The 23,940-nt window shown below is 41.3% G+C and overlaps 1 protein-coding gene across 5 annotated transcripts in view; it reads left to right on the top strand.

The window, feature by feature from the left end:
- pot1 (protection of telomeres 1 homolog) overlaps window positions 1–23,940 on the top strand; it is a 355,041-nt gene that overhangs the window by 128,506 nt on the left and 202,595 nt on the right. For all 5 annotated transcript variants that reach the window (XM_063058161.1, XM_063058162.1, XM_063058159.1 and 2 more), the window contains one exon: window positions 7,869–7,919. In XM_063058161.1, the coding sequence (XP_062914231.1) occupies window positions 7,869–7,919 (51 nt within the window). The remainder of the gene's footprint in view (window positions 1–7,868; window positions 7,920–23,940) is intronic.

Here is a 23,940-nt window from a genome sequence, read left to right as displayed (position 1 = left end):
CAGAGGAAATGTGTAGTGAGGAGAGATTGTTGATGGGGCAGAATTGCAGTCAACAGTATGGGGTGCAACGTGAAAGGTGGACAAAGTCGAAAAGGGAAAATACAGCACTGAAGGTGTTACATTTGAATGAGTTTAGAACACAGAATAAGGTCGATGAACTTGTAGCACTGTGACAGATTAACATGTATGATGTTGCAGGTATCAGTGATCATGGCTGAAAGAAGATTACAGCTTGGGAGCTTAATGTCCAAGGATATACATTGTATCAAAAGACAGGCAGGAAGGCAGAGGGGGCCGCATGGCTCTATTGGTAAAGAAGTGAAATCAAATCATTAGAAAGAAGTGACCTGGGGATGGAAGGTGTTGAATCATTGTGGATAGGATTAAGGAACTGCAAAGGTAAAAAGACCCTGATGGGAGTTGTGTACAGACCCCCAAGCAGTATTGAGGATGTGGTCTACAAATTACAACGGAAGATAGAAAATGCATGTGAAAAAGGCGATGTTACAATAGTCATGAGGGATTTCAATATGTGGGTAGATTGGGAAAATCAGGAGGTGGAATTTCTAAAAGGCCGATGAGATGGCTTTTTAGGGCAGCTTTGGGTTGAGCCCACTAGGGGATCAGATATTCTGGATTGGATTTGTGCAAGTAACTGGAATTGATCGGAGTTAAAGGTAAAAAAAAACCCTAGGAGCAAGAGAGCATAATATGATCAAAATCACCCTGGAATTTGAGAAGGAGAAGTTCAAATCAGATGTATTATTATTACAGTGGAGTAAAGGGAATTACAAAGCAATAGGAGCAGAGCTGGCCAAAATAGATTGGAAAAGAACACTGCAGGGATGATGGCAGAGCAGCAATGGCTGGAATTTCTGGAAGCAATTCGAAAGACATAGGATATAGATGACACAACCGTGGCTAACGAGAAGTCAAAAACAACGTAAAAGCCAAAGAGGACATATTATGGAGCAAAAATTAGTGGGAAGTTAGAGGATTGGGAAGCTTTTAAAAATCAACTGGAAAAAAAAAGTAATTAAGAAGGTAAAGATGGAATACAAAGTAAGTTAGCCAATAATATTAAAGAGGATATCAAAAGTTTCTTCAGGTATATAAAATGTAAAAGTCATGAGTTGATGTCGGACTGCTGAAAAATGATGCTGGAGGGGTAGTAATGGGGACAAGGAAATGGCAGACAAACTGAATAAGTATTTTGCATCAGTCCTCACTGTGGAAGACATTAGCAGTACGGAGGAAGTTTCAGGTCGGGGGTCCTGAAGTGTGTGAAGTTACTATTAATAGAGAAAAGGTTCTTGTGAACTGAAAGGTCTGACGTTAGGTAAGTCACCTGGACCAGGTGTTGTACACCCCAGGGTTCTGAAAGAGGTGGCTGAAGAGGTTGTGATAGAGATATTAGTAATGATCTTTCAAGAATCACTAGATTTGGAATGGTTCTGGAAGACTGGAAAATTGCAAATGTCAGTCCACTCTTCAAGAAAGGAGAGAGGCAGAAAAAAGGAAATTATAGACCAGTTAGTCTGACATCATTGTTGGGAAGATGTTGGAGTCAATTATTAAGGTGAGGTCTCAGGGTACTTGGAGACACATGATTAAAATAGGCTATTGTCAGTATGGTTTCCTCAAGGGAAAATCTTACCTGACAAATCTGTTTGAATTCTTTGAAGAAATAACAAGCAGGATAGACAAAGGAGAATCAGTTAACGTTGTGTACTTGGATTTTCAGAAGGCCTTTGACAAGGTGCCACACATGATGCGGCTTACAAGCTGCGAGCTCATGGTATTACAGGAAAGATTCGTGCATGGATAGAAGATTGGCTGATTGGCAGGAGGCAAAGTGTGGGAATAAAGGGAGCTTTTTCTGTTTGGCTGCTGGTAACTAGTGGTGTTCCGCAGGCGGCTGATTTTTTTCCCCACATTATATGTCAATCAATGATTTGGGTGCTGGAATTGATGGTGTTGTTACAAGTTTTGCAGACGATATGAATGTAGGTGGAGAGGCTGGTAGCTTTGAAGAAGTAGAGAGGCTACCGAATGACTTGGACAGATTAGGATAATGAACAAAGTAATGATAGAAGGAATACAGTGTTGAAAAGTGTATGGTCATGTGGTCATGCACTTTGTTGGTAGAAGAAATGAAAAAGTTGACAATTTTCTAAATGGAGAGACAATACAAAAAACTGAGATGCAAAGGGACTTGGTAGCCCTTGTGCAGGATTACTCAAAGGTTAATTTGCAGGTTGAGTCTGCTGAGAAAAGCAAATGCGATCTTTAGTATTCATTTCAAAAGGACTAGAATAGAAAAAAATGCTGACGTAATGTTGAGACTTTATAAAACACTGGTGAGGCCTCATTGGAGTATTGTGAACAATTTTGGTTACCTTATCTGAGAAAGGACGTTGTGAAGCTGGAGAAGGTTCAAAGGAGATTTCACGGAAATGATTCCAGAATTGAATGCCGTGTCATGTGAAGAGCGTTTGATGGCTCTGGGCCTGTATTCATCAGAATACAGACGAGAAAGCAGTGACCTAATCAAAACCTATCAGGGTGGAGAGAATATTTCCTATGATGGGAGAGTCTAAGACCAGAGGACACAGCCTCAGAATAGAGAGGCATCCTTTTAGAACGGAGATGAGGAGGAATTTCTTTAGCCAGAGAGTGAAGAATCTGTGGAATTCTTGATTGATCAGAGCTTGAAGGGATGTGGGGGAAATGCAGGACATTGGGGCCGAAAGGGAAATTGGATCAGGCGTGATGAAATGGCGGAGCAGACTCAATGGGCCAAATGGCCCAATTCTGCTCCTATAATCTTATGGTCTTACGTGATGTAAAGATTTAAAATGCAGATACTTCAAGGAGAGACGAATATGAAACAGGAGAGAGGAAGAACAGAATGCGGGGTGGAACAGACTATGGCCAACTGTCTGTGCAAACTCACCGAGGCCCGAAATATCGACTGTTTACTCTTTACCATAGATCCTGCCTGACCTGCTGAGCTCCTCCAGCATTGTATGTATTTTGCTTTGGATTTCCAGCATCTGCAGATTTTCTCATGTTTATTTAGGATTACTTAACTATTTTCACATGTTTTGTTTAATAGCGCTCTTCAAGTTATTTTGACTTGACTCATATTATTAAATATGTTTACTTAGAAGTTCTGTTTTTGTAAAACAAAAACTCCCACCCTATGAGAAAGGCAATCTTACACCTCTACCTAATTTCCTGTCAAGGGGAGAGTTTTGTGATGGAGCCTCATCATTATTTTTGTGGCTAGCTTACCACTGAGGCCTTATTGCAACTCACTAGTTGTCTCCCAAGTGTCAAATCTAACTCCCTGTGGCTCAACTTCTTTTAATTCTACCTGTGTCCATTGCACTAAATTCCTTGTTGGGGAAATTGTACTTTAATTATACCATTTGAAAACTTGCTCCCAAATTGCATTGATGCTCCAGTTGCCTATTTTCTGAGCCATTTTAATGTCAATGTTCATTTCAAACTGGTGATGAGGAGTAGAAGATCCCATTGTTGAAAACTTCTCATTGTCAAGTCCATTGTGAGAACATAGAAGGCACCTCGTGCCAACTTAAGGGTATGGTGCTTTGAAGGGTGCCTTTTGTGTGGTATGACTCTGATATGCTGTTGTACCACATATTGTAGGTTAGTGGAGAGTCACTGTCTTCAACTGTAAATGATGCTCTTTTTAGTTATTCTTGGAAAGGGATCAGCAGTCACTACTTCAGTGTTGAGTTTGGGATGTTGCTTCTCGAGGAGGTGGCAAAACAGTGGCCTGGTGTGAGGGATGTGGAACTGGAAGTTGAATGTGCCCGGAGATTTGTTTTATATTTGGAGTGTGTGGAGTTGTGCCTTAATGCAAATAACGTCATCAAGACCCCAGAAGGTGATACAGAACAAGGGAATGTGACAGTACTGTGGAGACTGGAGAAGGAGGAGACTGGAATGGGAATACAAGAAGGTTTTTATAGCAAAGCTGCAGAGATGTATAAAGGTGATATATTTTGGGCAACTAGTACATTATTAAGATTATCTATACAGGTGTCCCCCGCTTTTCGAACGTTCGCTTTACGAAACCTCACTGTTACGAAAGACCTACATTAGTACCCTGTTTTTGCTTTCGGAAGGTGTTTTCACTGTTACGAAGAAAGGCAGTGCGCGATAAAAGGCAGCACGCGCCCCAAGCAGCCGCTCTCCCCCGGATTCGGAATGGCATTGCTTAAACACGTGCCTGTGAGCAGCCGTTAGCAAGATGAGTTCTAAGGTATCTGAAAAGCCTAAAAGAGCTTGTAAGGGTGTTACACTTAGTGTAAAACTAGACATAATTAAGCGATTTGATCGTGGTGAACGAAGCAAGGACAAAGTGAGTTTGGCTTGTGGAAGCTGACGAAGATGATGTTTGAAGAGGTTTTGGCATCCCATGACCAAGAACTGATAGATGAAGAGCTGATACAAATGGAAGAGGAGAGGATAACAATCGAAACCAAACGCAGTAGTGAACTGAACGTGAAGCAACTGCGTGAGATTTTCGCTGCAGTGATAAAGTACGACTGTAATTTTGAAAGGGTATGTAGGTTTGGGGGATATTTGCAGGATGGTTTGAGTCCTTTCAAACAACTGTATGATAGAAAAATGCGCAAGGCTCAGCAGTCAAGCAGACCTTCCACATCAGCCACAGCAGGCGACGAACCTCGATCTTCGACATCGAGGTGGGCAGTCATAGGAGAAGATGAGCTGCCTGCCCTGATCGACGATGAGGTGACACCCCTGTGTCTCACCACTCCAACCCCTGGGCCCCGGACAGATACTGTACCGATTCGCGGAGAATGCAACGGTAGCTGGGAGGCACACAGCACATCTTTAAGAGAAAAGCCGAAATAAACAAGCTAATTAATTAGGTGCTGCCGACACGTAATTGTCGGCCCAGATCAGTGCCGATTTCCGATTGAGATAGAGATAGCCCAGGAAATTATAGATCAGTGAGTCTTACTTCAGTGGTTGGTAAGGTGATGGAGAAGATCCTGAGAGGCAGGATTTATGAACATTTGGAGAGTCATAATATGATTAGGAATAGTCAGCATGGCTTTGTCAAGGGCAGGTTGTGCCTTATGAACCTGATTGAATTTCTTGAGGATGTGACTAAACACATTGATGAAGGTAGAACAGTAGATGTAGTGTATATGGATTTCAGCAAGGCATTTGATAAGGTACCCCATACAAGGCTTATTGAGAAAGTAAGGAGGCATGGGATCCAAGGGGACGTTGCGTTGTGAATCCAAAACTGGCTTGCCACAGAAGACAAAGAGTGGTTGTAGACGGGTCATATTCTGCATGAGGTCGGTGACCAGTGCTGTTCCTCAGGGATCTGTTCTGGGACCCTTACACTTTGTGATTTTTATAAATGACCTGGATGAGGAAGTGGAGGGATGGGTTAGTAAATTTGCTGATGACAGAAAGGTTGGAGGTGTTGTGGATAGTGTGGAGCGCTGTCAGAGGTTACAGCGGGACATTGATAGGATGCAAAACTGGGCTGAGAAGAGGCAGATGGAATTCAGCCCAGATAAGTGTGAAGTGGTTCATTTTGGTAGGTCAATTATGATGGCAGAAGATAGTATTAATGGTAAGATACTTGGCAGTGTGGAGGATCAGAGTCCGAGTCCATAGGACACTCAAATCTGCTGCGCAGGTTGACTCTGTGGTTAAGAAAGCATACGGTGTATTGGCTTTCATCAATCGTGGAATTGAATTTAGGAGCCGAGAGGTAATGTTGCAGCTTTATAGAACCCTGGTCAGACTCCACTTGGAATATTGTGCTCAGTTCTCATCGCGTCACTACAGGTAGGATATGGAAATCATAGAAAGGGTGCAGAGGAGATTTTCAAGGTTGTTCCCTGGATTGGGGAGCGTGCCTTATAAGAATGGGATGAGTGAAGTTGGTTTTTTCTCCTTGGCGCGATGGAGCATGAGAGATGACCTGATAGAGGTGTATAAGATGATGAGAAGTATTAATCGTGTGGATAATTAGAGGACTTTTTCCAGTGCTTAAATGGCTAACATGAGAGGGCACAGTTTTAAGGTGCTTGGAAGTAGATACAGAGGAGATGTCAGGGTGAAGTTACGCAGAGAGTGGTGAGAGTGTAGAATGGGCTGCCAGCAGAGGTGGTGGAGGCAGATACGATAGACTCTTTTAAGAGACTCCTGGATAGGTACATGGAGCTTAGAGCAATAGAGGGCTATGGGTAATCTTTGGTAATTTCTATAGTAAGGACATGTTCGGCACAGCTTTGTTGGCCGAAGGGCCTGTATTGTGCTGTAGGCTTTCTATGTCCATGTTTCTATGTTTCTCCCTGTGTTTCCTCTGCAGTTTGAAACATAGTTTCACTTTAGTTCCAATTAAGAGTCCTTGACTTGAAACATTAACTCTATTTCTCTCCCAAGCAATGTTACCTGAGATGATGAGTGTTTCTAATACTTTCTGCCTCACAATGTTAAAGTTGCCTTTAATGTTTCAATGCTGTACCTGAATTGGTTACTATGCCATGTACAGTATAAACCTTTTTTTTGTATGAACAGTTCCACAAAGTAATTCTCACAATTAGATTATCTTCTTTTGGCATCATTGTGCTTTTATTTGATGATAAACCATAATTACATATTAATGAATTTACTAATCAATGGTCAATGATATTGCTCTTGAACAGCGTGGGAATTCTTTAATAAGAAGAGTAAAAAATGCACCATTTGAAATGCCAATTAATATTACTGCAGGTGCTTTTTATGTTACAGCTGTCCTACAGCTCTAAAGATTGAGTTTCAATTCTAACCTCCATTGCTGAGTCTGTGGAGTTTGCACGCTCCTCCTATGACCACGTGGTTACAATTTGGGTGGAATTTATGGAAATGTGGGCAGATGTGTCAGGGTAGAATTGTTGTAAGTGTCAGCACAGTCTCAGTGGGCCAAAGGCCCTGTCTCTATGATTTTGACTCTGACTTTAAAAAAACACAGGAATCATTTCAGGTGGCATGAAATTGAAAAGCAGCAACAACGTTATCTTAAACTTGATTAGAATTTCAACCAATGTGCTCTAAGTATGTACAAGAGACTTAATTAAAAAACATAAAAATAATATAAAGACATACTTAAGTAGAGTGATAATGCCCAATAAAGTATAAAGAAGCAAAGCAAATGGTGATCATTAAAATTATATGGAGATTAAAGAGATGAGGACAGAGAAATGTTATGACTGAAGTATCCTGGGGGAGTTCAGGAGAAACTCTTTTACCCAGAGAACAGTTAGAAAAGGCTGTCACAGGGACTCCTTGCATGGTAAAAAGGTTCAGGTACATTGTAAGGAAAACGGAACAGCTTTAGGAGTGAGAAAGATGTGTAGCTTGGAGAAGTAGCATGGGAAGATGCTGATTTTTGCATATTATGAACCACATTTATTAGTTAAGCCCAGTGGCTTTATTTTCTGTGTTGTAAGTTCCCTGGTAAGTATTGAATGCAGCTGGCAGATTTTCCTTTTTGATGGGATTACTTCCATTCACAGGACCTTACGGCTGATATTTCCAAGCTAACCTGCTCATTTTGTCTTTATTCAGTGCTCCTGGTCTGCACTGAGCTTGATGCTGCATTGATAATTTGGTACAGCTGTTACCTGTATTGCTAGAGCTCTTCTGTACGCAGTCTATAAATTATGGAAGCAAGAGCTCTCCCTTCTCTGAATTAATAGTGTAAACAATGCAGCTTAGAATCAGTAAATCCAACCTCACTCTGCCTCTGATTTTTCAACTGCATCTTTTATTCTTATTTATCTTTTATATTTATTCTCTTTTAGGTTTGTAGCAAAACTGGGCAAGAATCGGCACCGATCATCCAAAAGCCTAAGGTAATTGTCAGTTCAGCTGAGTAAATGTTTGTCCTCTCGAAGTATCATATGTATTGATGTCTTCCAAAGACTACTACATGGTTTATGACCAATGAAATATTTACAGCTATCAATTTCTTGAAGTTTTACGAAACTTTAACTGTATAAAATGGATTTGAGAACAAACACTTCCTTGTTTTGTTTCCATGGGAACTGGTTCAGTTAGATGCGTAGGATCAAAGTTTATTTTTTACAGCACTAGGAATGTGACCGAGGGGGAAACTAAATGTAAATGTATTAACTGCAATTCAGTTTTAGTCCAGTACAATCTGAGGCACTCCAAAAATAATATTCAAATTTGGAATCGGGTTTAGTATCACTGGCGTATGTTGTGGAATCGGTAGTCTTCACAGCAGCAGTACAATGTAAAACGTAATAATAGAAAAAAACTGTGAATTAGTGTGTATATGTATAGATATATATATTTACATTAAATAAATAGTGCAAAAGTAGAAATGAAAGAACAGTGAGGTAGAGTTCACAGGTTCAATGTCCATTCAGAAATTAGATGGCAGAGGGGAAGAAACTATTCTGAATTATTGAGTGTGCCTTTGGGCTCCTGTACCACCTCCTAGCTGGTAGCAATGACAGCAAGACATGACCTGGATTATGGGCGTCCTTAATGATACGCTGCCTTTTTGAGGCATTGTTCCTTGAGCTTGTCCTGGATACTGCGGAGGTTTGTGCTCATGATGGAGCTGACTAAGTTTACAATTCCTGCAGCTTATTTTGATCCTCGGATATCTTGGCAGCCTAATAACAAGTGATGGCAGGTGCGACACAGATATCAAATAGAGAATAGCAATGGCGAAAGAAGCTTTCCAAAAAATGAAGACCATATTAACAGACAGAAAGATGAGCACACACACTAAAAACAGAATACTGCAGTGCTACATCTATTTTATCCTGACTTATGGAAGTGAATGCTGGACCATTTCTCCAGCAATGGAAAAGAGACTAGAAGCAGCTGAATTATGGTTCTACAGGAGAATGTTAAAAATATCATGGACCACACACACATCAAATGAAAAAGTTCTCAGAAGAGCCCAAGCAGTTAGATCACTTATGTACGTCAAAAGCCGAGCCAGGTGGCTACACATCGAGGAAATGGAAGTCATCCAAAGAACGAGGGATAGATCTATATGGAAAACCATGGTTACCAACATCCGCATCAAATATGGTACCTAGACAGACAGACAGTAGCCCTCCCCCCCCATTCCAGATGGTGATACAACCAGTTAGAGTGCTCTGTACAGTATATCTATAGAAATTTGCTAGTGTTTTTGGTGATGTATTAATTTTCCTCAAACTCCAAATGATATAGTCACTGTTGTTCCTTCTTTGTAGCTGCATCGATATATATTGATTCCAGATTAGATCCTCAGAGATATTGACACCCAAGAACCCGAAATTGCTCACTCGTTCTACTTCTGATCCCTCTTTGAGGACTGGTGCGTGTTCCCTCGCCTTACCCTTTCTGAAGTCCACAATCACTTCTTTAGTCTTACTGACACTGGGTGTAAGGTTGAATTTGTGAAACCGCTCAACTAGCTGATACATCTTGCTCTTGTACGCCCTCTCGTCTGAGATTCTGCCAACAGTGGTTGTATTGTCAGCAAGTTTATAGATGGCTTTTGAGCCATGCCTAGACACTCAGTCATGGGTGTAGACAGAGTAGAGCAGTGGGCTAAGCACACATCCCTGAGGTGCGTCAATGTTGATTGTCAGCGAGGTGGAGATCTTATTTCCAATCCGCACATATTGTGGTCTTCCAGTTGGGAAGTCGAGGGTCCAGTTCCCGAGGGATCCAGAGGGAAACTTGGGTATAATCCCATCTCACCACCAGGTCACCCTCTCTCTCTAGCCCAAAACTCCATGCCCCTCAATCCTCCAGTCTCTCACCTCCATCTCCCAACCTTTCCCCTAACATCCCTCTCTCTGAAAGTCTCTCACCTACATCCCTAACCTTGTCCCAATTCCTGACCCTAATGTCCAATTGCCCACAAACCTTTTTGTCAAGGGCATACTAACTTGCCTAATCTACTGAGCTGATAAATACCTCAACAATCTCTTTACAATTAATGTAAAGCCAAGGTGGCAATTCTGAGCTGGGTGAAGTGATTCCAAATGCTATTTATTTAATGTGGAATCTATGGTATTTGAACCATCTTCTCTTCTTCATTCTCCTGTCAGAGAATAACAAGTACAAAATACCAGAATCATGAAAATTAGAGAAAAGAACACTACAGATGTTCAAAATCTGAAATAAAGTGGAATTTTTTGGAATCGCTCCGCAAAATAGGCTCTATATGTAGAAAGCAAAACAGAGTGAACATCGAAGTTCAAACTGTGCATCCGTCTGGCTGATATATGCTGCTCCGCATTCACAGGGATTCCTGTAAACACCAGTTGTCCTGAGTCCCAGGTCATCTTTGACCTGCATAAGCTGTGATTTGTGCTTCCTTGCGGGTTTGTGGATGGTACTAACCCGGTATTTCTTGAGGGTCCTGGCAATCCTTCCAGAAACCATGGAAATATAGGGGAGACAGGCGGTATCGATGGGTTCCTCCTCGTCGTTAGGTTTCCTGTTTTTCTGTCAGCCTTTTTAAAGGCCCGATTGATTTCTGTCACCTTGTATCCATTCTGTAGGAATGTCATGTGCAATCATCTTATTTCCTCATGGAGACTCTCCAGGTCCAAAGTAGTTTTTGCACGGTTAATCAAAGTAGAAAGAACCACTCTGCTTTGGGAGGTGTGTTGGTGGCTGTTATTGCTGAGGTCCGTGTGACTGGGTTTCTGATAGATGCCATGTCCAAGGCTACCATCCGGTTTCCATCATATTAGAATGTTCAAGAATGGGAGGCAACCATTCTTCTCCATCTCCACCATAAATTGAATGTTTGGGTGTGTACTGTTCAGATGGTCATGGAACTGTTGGAGTGCCTAGAGTCCATATGAAGTATCTGAGGAAGCATTTGGGGCATAAGGGTAATGTACTCAGAGCCCTCTCCTCAAAGTCCTCCATGAAGAAATTAAAAATAGATGGCGACAAGGGCAATCGCATGGCCGCTCTGTCTGTTTGTTCATTGTAGTTCTCCTTATAGAGGAAGTACGTTGATGTTCAGAAAGGTCAGTGGTACCTTTATCAAACCTTGACTGCAGGGGGACCAAGCTGTCCTTAATTGTTTGGTAAGGGTACCATTGACCGTGCGATGGAAATTAGGAGCATAGGAAGAGTATCTGTTTGGTTACCTGGAAAAAACGGCGGTAGTAGAACATTGCATTCGCAATGGCTATAAGTAATTGCTCTAAGTAAGAACTGGATTTCAATTGAAAACAAGGTGGGACAATGGAAACCTGATTGGAGGAGGACTAACCAATCAGGAGGTACGGATGACGGGGGTATAAATACCACTGGACTAGACAGGCCCAGGCATCAACCCTGATGGAGACAGCTGAGTCTGTCATCAGAACATTGGTTAAAATCGATACATGTACCTGTCTGGAAGCCCGAGACAAGTTTGTTCATCAGATACGTTGGACAAGCACTGGATCCTTTTTCAAAGTAAATTTATTATCAAAGTAGGTATATTTCATCATATACTACTTTGATTCTGTTGTAATTGTTATTCAGTGAATGACTGCAAGAAAATCAAAATCAATGAGAAACTACACACAAAGATTAACAATCAGCAAATGTGCAAAAGAGGACAAACTGTGAAAATACCAAACAAGCAAATAAATAAATGAAAAAAAAAAGGAGTATTACTGAGAACGTGAGTTGTAGAGTCCTTCAAAGCGAGTCCGTAGGTTGCGGAATCAATTCAGTGTTGAGGTGAGTGAAGTCATTCGCACTGGTTCAGGAGCCTGATGGTTGAGGGGTAATGATTGTTCCTGAACCTGGAGGTGAGGCCCGAAGGCTCCTGTACCTCCTGCCTGAGAGCAGTGGGAAGAGAGTTTGCCCTGGATGGTGGGGTTCTTGATGATGAGTGCTGCTTTCTTGTGGCAGTGCTCTTTGTACCTGTGCTCGATTATCGGATGGGCTTTTCCTGCGATGGACTGAGCTGTATCCACTACTTATCGCATCATTTCACGTTGTACCATCTTTCCACCTCATATATTGAAATTCATGCATATAAACAAATAGCAAGCATCTCATCAGTGATTACATTATACCCCACTGGTCACTGGGTTCCAGTCATGAAAGAAACCCCCTCCCCATCTTCACTCCAATGCTCTATCCTTTTTAGCAATGGATGAATGTCTCCTGTAGAGTGCAATTATTTTCCACAACGCTAACAATTTTTGTGTCTGCTGAAAACTTACTGAGCATAATTCCTTCTAAGTTTATCCATCATTTTCTGTTTTGTGCCAGAAGTTGTTAAATGCAATGTAAAAATAAAAGGTTAGTAGTAAGAATGTGAAAAAGAAAAAAACATGATCAGAGAGCGGGAACCTGAAGCACTTTTTGTCTTTAGGTAATTCAAAAATGCTAGGTATGTTTTGACGGTCATTACTGAGGTGTAGAGTCACATAGCACAGGAACAAACCTTTGCCTCACTGTGTCCTTGCCACCCATAATCTTCCCAATTATCAGCACCTAGTCCTTATGGACTTTGATAAAGTGTTCAACAACATCCCACATAGGAGACTGGTCCAAAATGTTAGAGCCCTCATGGTCCAGGGCAAGTTGGGATATTGGATGCACCTTTGCCTTGGTTATAGTGGGCATGGGTAATAGCTGAGGTTTCGTGATATGATTGGAACACTGTGACCAGAACTGTACCGCTGAGATTGTTGTTCATTATAAACATCAGCAATTCAGATATAAATATGGGAGGTATCCTCAGTGGGTTTGCAGAATGCAGAAAAATGTGGTGGTGTTGTTGAAACTGAGGAGGATAATCACACTCTACAGGCAATACCGTCGGATGGTAAAAGGGCAGAGTAGCAGGGTGAGAGTAGGGATTTGTAATGTGGCTGGAACCCAGTGACCAGTGGCATATCGTTTTCTTTGGAATCGAGGACGCCAAGGAGGAACTGATAGAGTTGATATATAGCATTGAGGGGCATGAAAATGGTAGATAGTTGGAAACTGTTCCCCACTGTAGTGGTATCTGAAGCTAGAGGTTGTAGGTTTAAGGTAGGGGTAAGAAGTTCAGGAAGAACTTCCTCAGCCCAGAGACTGGTTGAAATCTAGAGTGTCATGCCCAAGTAGGTGGGTAAGACTGTAAGGTATAGGAGCAGAATTAGGTCTTTTGGCCCAAAATATCTTCTCTGCCGTTCAATCATGGCTGCTTTTTATTTGTCATCTTCAGACTCCTGCTTTTTCTCCTTAACCCTTACCGCTCTTCTGAATTAAAGATTCAAAGTGTATCTATTACCATAGAATATAAAAAATTATACAACCTTATGACTTGTTTGCATTACAAACAGTGGCAAAGCAAGGAAGCTGAAAGAACCCAAGATCAACTCCCAGTGCCCATAGAAAGAGGAAAAAAAACAAAACATGCAAACAATAGAAGCGAGCAGCAATAACAGCGTTCTGAACCACATTGAGTCCTTAGATCCAAATCCCCGGAGTAGGCCCAAAACCTCAGTATTCGGTTCATCATGTTACTGGGGAAATCGCTGCAATGTTTGCAGACGTAAAGCACAGTAGCTGGGGGCCTTAGTGTCATGGAGAGAGGAGCCCCCCTGCCCCCCCATCTATCTGGGCCAGTGTTTAAATTGAGCAAACCTCCCACTGGGACCCAGGCCCCGCCTGCGTCAAATTGTTCTGGGCAGAGATTTTGCTGTTAGAGAAGCCGTTCTCGATCTCTCCAAATCGGCTCGGTGCTTAGAGCGATCCAACTTGCCTGACTCTCGATAGCCTGCCTTTCCTGTCTTTCCAGTCTATCCAGGCTGGTGTTTGGATTGTCCGAACAGCAGATTGTACCTCACAATAAGACCTGGATCTCATCGCAGCAAATCGCTCCAGGCCTAGAACATGCTGCCCTGCAATTCACTTCTGACCTGGATTTCGCTGCCGAAGAAGCCATTCTCGATCTCTCCAAATCGGCTCGGTGTTTAGAGTGATTTTCCCTTTCACCCGGGTTAGTTGGATGAGCATCAGACCTCCCCCATTCCGTCTTCCCTCCTCTGAATCGTTCACTCCAGCCAGCATGGCTCTAATGCCAAGGGCGTCGGTTTTGCAGTGCATCAGCAGGGCTTGTCTCTGGAGTTCATTTTGCCCTTACTCACCTCTTCATTGTTTGTGGTGATAGTTTACCACTATTTTCTTCAAAAAAAGTGTTATTAATTATGTTTTAATTGAATTCCCTTGCTTTCGAACCACTCGTAAGTTGTTGCATATCTTCGGTAACGCCATCTTAATTAGTTCCTTCATATCTCAGATTAGTGGGGGAGGAGAAGATGGTGGCGCGACGCAGTGTGCGCGGCCGCTCCGAAATGATATCGTATGTGTTAACTAGGGGGCCGTGCACAATCCTGATTTGATGGAGACAGACGTGAGAAGCACGGAGAAACTTCTGAAATGCCTGCTTCGCCGCCGCTGCTACTGTGCAATCGAGAATCTCCAGAGGGGAAGGCCCCAAATCCTCGGCTTTGCCTGTTGCCGGGGCCGGGGTTGAAGCGCTCGGCAGAGATGGTGCTTGGCGTTGGAGGACTGGTCGGAGGCTCAAAGTTTTCGGACAGACTCAAGAGTCAGCTGTGGTCGGGTGCTTCCAGGGTGCTGCATCGGCAAGTTTGCGGCACTGGAAGCTCATGGCAGGAAGAGCTTTTTTTCTTTCTTCTACCGTCTGCGTGAGATGATGAGACTTTCAAGAGACTTTGAGACTTTTTTTTTACCGTGCCTATGGTCTGTTCTTCATCAAATTACGGTATTGCTTTGCACTGTTGTAACTATATGTTATAATTATGTAGTTTTTGTCAGTTTTTCAGTCGGTTTGTCTTGTGTTTCTGTGATATCATTCCGGAGAAACATTATATCATTTCTTAATGCATGCATTATTAAATGACAATAAAAGAGGACTGCGTGTCCTCATAATCTAATCTAATCTAATTTAAAAGAATAGCCCTTTATTCCAAGGCTGTGATCTGAGATCCTTGACTCACCTAGTAATGAAAACAGCCCGTCTTTATCCACTCTACCCCAGGGCTTTCAATATTTGGTAGGTTTCAGAGATTGCTCCTCACCCTTCTGAACTCCATTGAAAACAGACCCAACGACATCAAATTCTTCTCATATATTAAGCGAATACTCTGATTCTCTCACAATATTGAAGAAGTATATAGTCGAACATTCTGTTGACAGGGCCTGGGAGGTTATGAACCAAGTGATGATAAATAGGATTCATATAGATTGATACTTGATAGTTAGCATAGAAATAGTGGGTCGAATGGCCTGTTTCTTTACTGTGTGTCTCTGTCTCTGAATATTATCATTTGAGTGTACTATTGCACGACGTTCCTTCTCTATCTCTCTTCCCTTTGTCCTACACAATGAAACGGTTAATCTATCTTTAGAACAGAATGATAACCAGAGGCTACTAAGTCAGACTCTTTCAGAATACCAGGCATGTGAACTCCATAATCTATATTAAATTGATGTGGTCCTAATGACATTCTATTGATCTGAGGCATTCACTGTTTTCCTCTCCTCGTTTACTGTCGCTCTCTATTTTCTTTGCAGTTTTCCTGCATCTGCACGATTTTGCGTTTGTTTTACTGAGTGTTATAATAAATATAGTGCCTGGAGTGAGAGATTGTGGCGTATTTTAATGTGTGTTTAATGAATGCTGAATCTGACCGAGAAGCAACAAACTGCTCTTTTTGAGCCACCCACCAGCCTAGCAGCTGTTACTGTGATGAAGATGATTTGTGCAAACAAAAATGACAATTCTGGGCTAAACTTGAATCAACAAAGGATGCTTGACAGTTGTGGCAGGGCTTGAATGCTATCACCTCTTATAAAGTAAAATTAAGTGGCATAGGCAACAACAGGGCTTAGCTTCTGAATGAGCTCAATGCCTTCTTTTTCATTTTGACCGTGAAAACATGAAGGAACCATCACAAGCTCCCACAGCTCCCAATGATCCTGCGATTTCTTTCTCTGAGGCTGATGTGCGAGCAGCATTCAGGAGGGTGAATCCATGAAAAGCATCTAGCCCTGATGGGGTACATGGCCAAGGTTTAAAGACCTGTGCTAATCAACTGTTTGCAGTGTTCACTGAGATCTTTAACCTCTCACTTTGGCAGTCTGAGGTACTCGCCTGCTTCACGCAAGCTTCACTTATTGCAGTGCCTAAGAAAAATGTGATAAGCTGCCTCAGTGACTATTGTCCAGTGGCGCTTACATCCACAATGATGAATTGTTTTGAGAGATTGGTGATGAAACATATCAACTCCTGCATGAGAAGCGACTTGGATCCTCTCCAATTTGCTTAATAGAGCAACAGGCCCACAGCAAATGAGATCTCATTGGTCCTTCATTCAACCCTGGAACATCTGGACAGCAAAGATGCATACATCAGCGTGCTCTTTATCAATTACAGCTCAGCATCCAATACCATCATCCCCTCAAAACTAATTAATAAGCTCCTGGACCTTGGCCTCAGTACCTCCTTGTACAATTGGATCCTGGATTTCCTCACTTGCAAACCCTAGTCAGTTTGGATGGGCAGCAACATCTCCTCTACAATCTCCATAAGCACAGGTACACCACAAGGCTGTGTGCTTAGTCCCACTGCTCTACTCACTTACAGGTCCAGTGCCATATTCAAGTTTGCTGGCGACACTGCTATTGTTGGCCAAATCAAAGTTGGTGACACATCAGCATGTAGGAGGGAGATTGAAAACCTGACTGAGTGGTGCCACAACAATTACCCCTTACTCAGTGTCAGCAAGACCAAGGAGCTGTTTATGGACTTCAGCTGGAGGAAACCAGACCATTCCTCATTGGAAGGTCAAAGGTGGAGAGGATCAGCAACTTGAAATTGCTTCGTGTCATCATTTCGGAGGACCTGTCCTGGGCCCAGCATGCAAGTGCCATTATGAAGAAAGCACGGTAGCGCCTCTACTTCCTTAGAAGTTTGCGGGGGTTCAGCATGGCATCCAAAACTTTGACAAACTCCTGTAGATATGTGGTGGAGAGCATATTGACGAGTTGCATCACAAGCTGGTATGGAAACACCAATGCCTTTTTAATGGAAAAATCCTACAAAAAAATCATAGATATGGTCCAGTACGTTATTGGTAAAGCCCTCCCCACCACTGAGCACACCTGCATGGAGCATTGTTGCAGGAAAGCAGCATCCATCACCAGGTCATGCCCTCTTCTCACTACTGGTCTCAGGACTCACACCACCCAATTCAGGAACAGTTATTACCCCTCTGGAACCAAAGGGGATAACTTCACTTAACTTCACTTACCCCCCATCATTGAAATAATCGACTGCTTTCAAGGACTGCTCTCGATATGTATTGGTTATTTTATTTATTATTATTTTTATTCCTTTTTGTATTTGTGCAGTCTGTTGTCTTTTGCATAGTGGTTGAATGCCCAATTTTGTGTGTTTTTTCATTGATTATGGTTCTTATTCTATTATGGAGTTACTGAGTATGCCTGGAAGAAAATGAATCTCAGGGTTGTATATAGTGACATGAATGTATTTTAATAATAATTTTATTTTGAACTTTGAACTTTTGAAAATGGTTTTGTGCAGGGAACTGGTGTTCACAAGCATTGCTTCTCAGTGTGGATAAGGCAAACTGAAATACCATGTTCAATAGTATTCAGTCAGAGCAGTGATGTACTGCCTGAGCATAGGAAACCAAATGAGCAAAGGTTCAGCTATGTAGCACACAGATCGAACAGAGGGTTCTGCAGAAAAACAGATGGATAACTCAAGCAAACCATCTTTTGCAGCTGAATCAATAAAGTAAATTTGTAGCAAATACAGGTAATCATAAATAGATAACTAATATTTCATTGTACCATACTAAGGTTCTTGAAAGCATTGAGCAGCGCTGCCAATAGATCTACAAATCCTAGCTCCGTGATCTCTCAGTCGTGAAGTTACTTCTCTATTTTTTCCAACCTTTTATCTTTATTTCTCTTTTGACTCTCAGAGCCAATATGCTGTTTTGATTTGCAATGAAAGCCGGGGTCTGTGATGCTAGTCCTCCATTCAGTGCAGTACAGAGTGAAGTCTATTGCACTTACTGAGCTTACTCGTTTCAAGGATGTTTGTCTCTTTTACCGTGGATAGCTCCGTTTCATACTAAATCTTTCGCGATGTGTGGCAAATAAATTGGTTGGGATTAGAGGCACATTGCTAACGTCTGTGTGAGTATTCAGTAAGACCATGGGAGATTTGGCATATGACTGAGCGGATGATCGTGGAAGAGGAGACAATGGGACAAGAAATTGTAAAGCTTAAAGCAGTTAATGCCTCTCCCGACCTACGGTAGCTTTCATTTTTTTTCCAGTCAAATTTATTATTACTGATTTGAATGACTGCCTGTAAGCAAGCAAATCTCAAGGTTGCATAACTTATACATTCTTTGTTAATAAATGTACTTCGAATATTTTGAATTTTGTTGATTTCTACCAGCAGTACAGTGCAAAGACATAGAGTTATTATAAATTACAAAAAACAGATAAATAGTGCAAAAATAAAGGAATAATGAGATGGTGTTTATCAGTTCATGGACCATTGATGGCAGAGAGGAAGAAGCTGTTTCTGAATGGTTTCTGTATTTTTTTTTCAGTTTGAATTATTCTACAAAAAGTAATCAGAAAGCAGCTGAAGAAGAGTGAGTACAATTAGGAGATTGAGTATTGAGTTCTCATGACCTGTAACAATTATAGTCAGCACTAATTTGCAAACAGTTGCTGGGGTTTTTCAAGTATTAGGTATTCATCATCATCATCAGGTACCAGGCCCAGTTTGAGTTTTGACTGCCATGGCCCACACACTCCTGTTTTGGGTCAAGTGGATCAATTCATTGGTATTCATTTCCAGTTCTCTGGCTGCTGTCTCCATCATCATTTGTCTTTGTCTTCCTCTTGCTTTCTTCCCTTCAATCTTTCCCATAATTGCCGTGCATTCTAACTCCTCTTTCCTAATCAAATGTCCAATGAAGTTACGTTGCCTTTTCATGATCTCATACATTATTTCTTCTTTTGTGTTTGCTCTGTTCATGACATCCTTGTTAGATATTTGTTTCGTCCATGATATTCTTTGCATCCTCCTGAAAGACCACATCTCTGCTGCTACAATTCGTTTCCTCATGTTACTAGATATTGCCCAACATTCTGAGCCATACAACATAACTGGATAAACGTAACATTTCAGTACTCTGAGGTGGGGTGTCATGCCTAGTTTAGTGTTGGTTAGTATACTGTTCGTTCTTGTAAAGGTGTCTTTTGCCATCCCTATTCTTCTGTTAATGTCCTAGTCGCACCTGCCATCTGACGTCACCCAGCTTCCTAAGTAGCAAAAGTTCTTTACTTGTTTTATGTCTTCCCCGTTTATTCTCAGCCTGCAGATAGGATTCTCCTTCTTTTTTGGATTATCGCCATACATTCTGTCTTTTTGCAATTGATAGACTCATTTTTGCAATTTCTTCAACAATTATATCAATTAAGTTTTGTAGTTCTTCCTCTAGACTTGCAATTAATGCAGTGTCATCTGCATATCTGAAATTATTGATGTTTTCACCGCCTGCTTTGATTCTCAAGATGTCTGATATTTTTTGTAATATGGTCTCACTATACACATTAAATAAATCAGGGGAGAAAACACACGCTTGTCTAACGCCTCTCTTGATTTTTGTAAACTGACTCACTTCTCCATCTATTCTTACAGCGGCAGTTTGTTCTCAGTACAGATTTCTGATTAGGTGGAGGTCTTTCGAATCTAGATCTAGAGTTTTCTGTATTTTTCAAATAACTTATTATGCTTCACTTTATCAAATGCTTTTGTGTAGTCGATAAAACAAACAAACAAATCGTTTTGCACTTGAACAGCTTGTTCTGATAGTATCCTTAACATCAATATTGCGTTTCTTGTACCTTTGTCTTTCACAAAACCACATTGTTCTTTGCCTATTTCAGCTACTTTTAGCTCTTGTCATCAAAATTCTTAAAAGTATCTTGGTGATATGACTCATTAAACTTATGGTCCTATGTAATTCACATTCTATTGCTCCAGCTTTCTTAAGAAGAGTGATAAATACTGATTTTTTCATCTCTTCTGGTATTATTCCAGTCTCATAAATGTCATTGATTAAATCAGTAAGGTTTTCAATTCCATAAGCTCTAGGGTGATAATTTGTTCTATTACTAATTCATCAGGACCTGCTGCCTTTCCTTTCTTCATCTTATTTATTGCATTACGAACTTCAGATTTTAAAATACTTGGACCTTCAATGTTTTACTTAATTTCTGGTTTTTCGCCTCAATTGTCTTCAAACAATTCCTGAATATACTCAGTCCATCTGTTAATAATCTAATCTTTTTCCATGATAACGGTACCGTCCTTTGCTTTCAAACATCCACCTGAAGAACAGAGGAGCTTTTTACCAGTGATAATCTTGATTTGTTGATGTAACCTTTGTGGATCAGTAATAGGGATTCTTTCTATTTGCTCACATTCCTATTTTAACCATTCTTCTTTGGCTTTTTGACATAAGCTTTTAATTTTTTCATCTGAGGACTGGACTTATATTCTATAGGATATGCTTTCTTCCATTAGATTTTTGATTTCATCTGTCATCCATTTATTCTTTGTGCTTTTTTCTTTTTAGGAATCACTGACTTTGCTGATCCTTTAGAGAGTTAAATTTCATTTCTACATGATTGTTATCATCTTCAACAGATTCTATTTCTAGACTTTGAAATCTATTCCTTACTTCAATTGTAAATTTTTGTCTTAAGTTTTCTTCTTTAATTAATTGCAAGTAGTTAAGAGATTGTTCAGAATTTTGCTTCTTTAGTTTTTTAAGTTTTACTATTACATGACATACGACTGGGTTATGGTCACTATTACAGTCTGCACCTGGATATGTTTTGCATTGAGTCACTGAGTTTCTAAATCTTTGGTTTATAGTAATAAAGTCAATTTGATTTCTAGTGTTATCACCTGGACTTTTCCAGGTTCCCAAGCATCTTGGATGGTTTTTAAAGTAGGTATTTATAACGACCTGATTATTCATCTTGCACCATTCTACCCATTTCTCACCTCTTTCATTTCTTTCCCCTAGTCCAAATTTTCCTATGGTATTTCCATCAGCACATTGTCCTACTTTAGCATTTAGATCTCCCATGACAATAACGATATCTTGAGATTTGCATCTATTCTTTGCATGTTCAAGCTCTTCATAGAATTTATCTATATCCTCATTTGTTCCATCTGTTGTTGGTGTATATACCTGTATAATTGCTAAACCAGATGGTTGTCCCTTGAATCTAACAAGGAGCACTCTTTCTGATATTGCCCAATGTCCTGAAACACTTTTTGCCATGTTTTCATCCATAAGAATTCCTACTCCATTAATATGGCATGTTCCACAAGAATAAACTAGTGTTTTATTTCTAATCTGACATTTTCCAGCACCTATCCAATGAACTTCGCTAATTCCCATGATGTTAATCTTTAGTCTTTCCATTTCATTTATCACATTGTCCAATCTTCCTGCTTGATATAGGGTTCTTACATTTCAAGTGGCAACAGTTTTCTTTTGTGTTGCATGAATTTTATGAGCAGTAGCTTTATGACGGTCGGGGATCCCCTGCTGACCAGAATCAACCCTACTGAGCGAGGCATCTTCAGAATTGTCTTGAAGATCCTCTTGACGCTGTTGTTGTGTGATACATTTTGTGAGTTTGACCATGGTTTTCTTAGCAAATAGCAATGGTGGTTTGCTATTGCCTACCATTGGGCAAACTGAAGAAATTGCCATTTCTCTTCCTAAATGTTCATCCGCCTATACTATAGCCGTTGACATTTGAGGTCGTAGCTCATCCACCTTCTCCGTCATAAGTTCAGTTACTGAACCTGCTGGATCTGCCGTTGGCCTTCGCTCGTATCCTGATCAGGAACCCTTGCAGGTGCTACCTTTCTGGGTCAGAGCGTCCCTGGGAGCAATGAATGACTAAGGGGTAACTCCACTTTCCCCAAAGCTCTGGAAGTCCCCAATCAGAGCCTCATCACTGGTTGCAGTTTAGAGTCATACCCAGGACTACATTAGGACTACATATAAGTATGTTAATACTTATAAATTCTGCAGCATTGGAGCTTGGGTTATTTATTTGGACGGTCTAGTTGTTAGTTGCCAACTAGGTGCAAGTTCAGGCCAAAGCTGAAATGATCACTGAAGATGGAGATGATGTGTTAGAATTTTTAAACCCGCTTACCTTCAAGAATGTGAAGTGCTTCTGAGTTTCTGTGGATAAGAATTTGAAAGGAAGGGTTGTATCGGAAGACATGAACTGCCGCTGGAAGATTGAGGGAATCTCAATTCACTGGAGATGTGCCACTTGATTTCCTAGTCTGTGATGAAACTACTTGTTTTCAGAGCACTCTAAATGGGTGGAATATTTTGAGTTCTCTTGTCACATCACGGCCAATTTCCTGTTCAGAGAGGTAGCTTTAGATTTAGACTATCTGCTGAGGAATTAGATTGCATAATTATCAAAGTCAAAGTAGATTTATTGTCTAAGTACTTGAATGCCACCATATACTACTTTGAGATTCATTTTCTTTCAGGCATTTATAGGAAAATAAAGAAATAGAAAAGAATTCATGAAAGCTGCACAAAGACTGACAAACGGCCAATGTGCAAAATAAGACAAATAGAACAAATAACTAAATAAATAATGCAGATGCTGGAAATTCAAGCAAAACCCTTCAAAGTTGCTGGTGAACGCAGCTGGCCAGGCAGCATCTCTAGGAAGAGGTCCTGACGAAGGGCCTCAGCCCGAAACGTCAACTGTACCTCTTCCTAGAGATGCTGCCTGGCCTGCTTCGTTCACCAGCAACTTTGATGTGTGTAACTAAATAAATAATATCGATTCAGTGTCTGTTGGAGCGTTATCTGGTATTACTGGGTGTGTGATTGGTGCTCAGAGTTAAATTGTATGACGTCTTCTCATAAACAGTCTGTCAGGATCGAGGAGGTTGTGCGCTTGCTCCTGTTTTGTGGCTTTGCTGACGAGACCAATGTGGGAAATGCAAACTCTTCTGAGAAAGAGAGAGAGAGAGAGAGAGAGAGAGAGAGTGTGCTAGGTTTCTGATGAAAAGGGTGAGCTGCTGTGCTCCTTTACTGCTTGTATGGAGTTTCTATATCCTCTTGATGCACGGGCTCCATATCAACCTGAACGTTCCTGCTTCAGCTTGAGTAATAGTGGACCGGAGATCCCCGGGTCCCAGTAGGATTTTCAGTGTCTGGATTCCCAAGGAGGAGAACTCCAAGAACATCGAGCAGTTTCGCGTCATCTCCCTGCTCAGCGTTGAGGGGAAGATATTTTACAGTGACGTTACCCTACACCTAAAGGAGTACCTCCTGAAGAGTCTCTACATTGACTCCTCAGTGCAGAAGGCGTGATAATGCGGGTTCCAGTGTGCCTAGAGCATACAGAACTCATCATTCAGAAGCTCAGGAAGACAAGGGAGATCTCACCGTGCTCTGGCTGGACCTCACAAATACGTATGGTTCCATACCTCATAAGATGGTTGAAGACGCCCTATAGTGCCACCATGTCCCAATCAGGACCAGGGAACTCATTCTGGACTATCCAGTAGTCTAAGAGTCACCTCTGGGACAGTCTCATCTGATCAGCATCGCCTTGAGAAGGGGATCATAACAAGATGTGCAGTGTCTGTGATCCTCTTCTTGGCGACAAATACATTGGCCGAGTCAGCAGAGGTAGAGTGCAGAGGCCTATTGTACAGGTCTGGTGTCCATCAGCCACCTG

This window comes from Mobula hypostoma, chromosome 9 (genome assembly GCF_963921235.1).
Source record: "Mobula hypostoma chromosome 9, sMobHyp1.1, whole genome shotgun sequence".
NCBI classification, from domain to species: domain Eukaryota; kingdom Metazoa; phylum Chordata; class Chondrichthyes; order Myliobatiformes; family Myliobatidae; genus Mobula; species Mobula hypostoma.
This window is presented reverse-complemented; position numbering and strand designations above follow the sequence as displayed.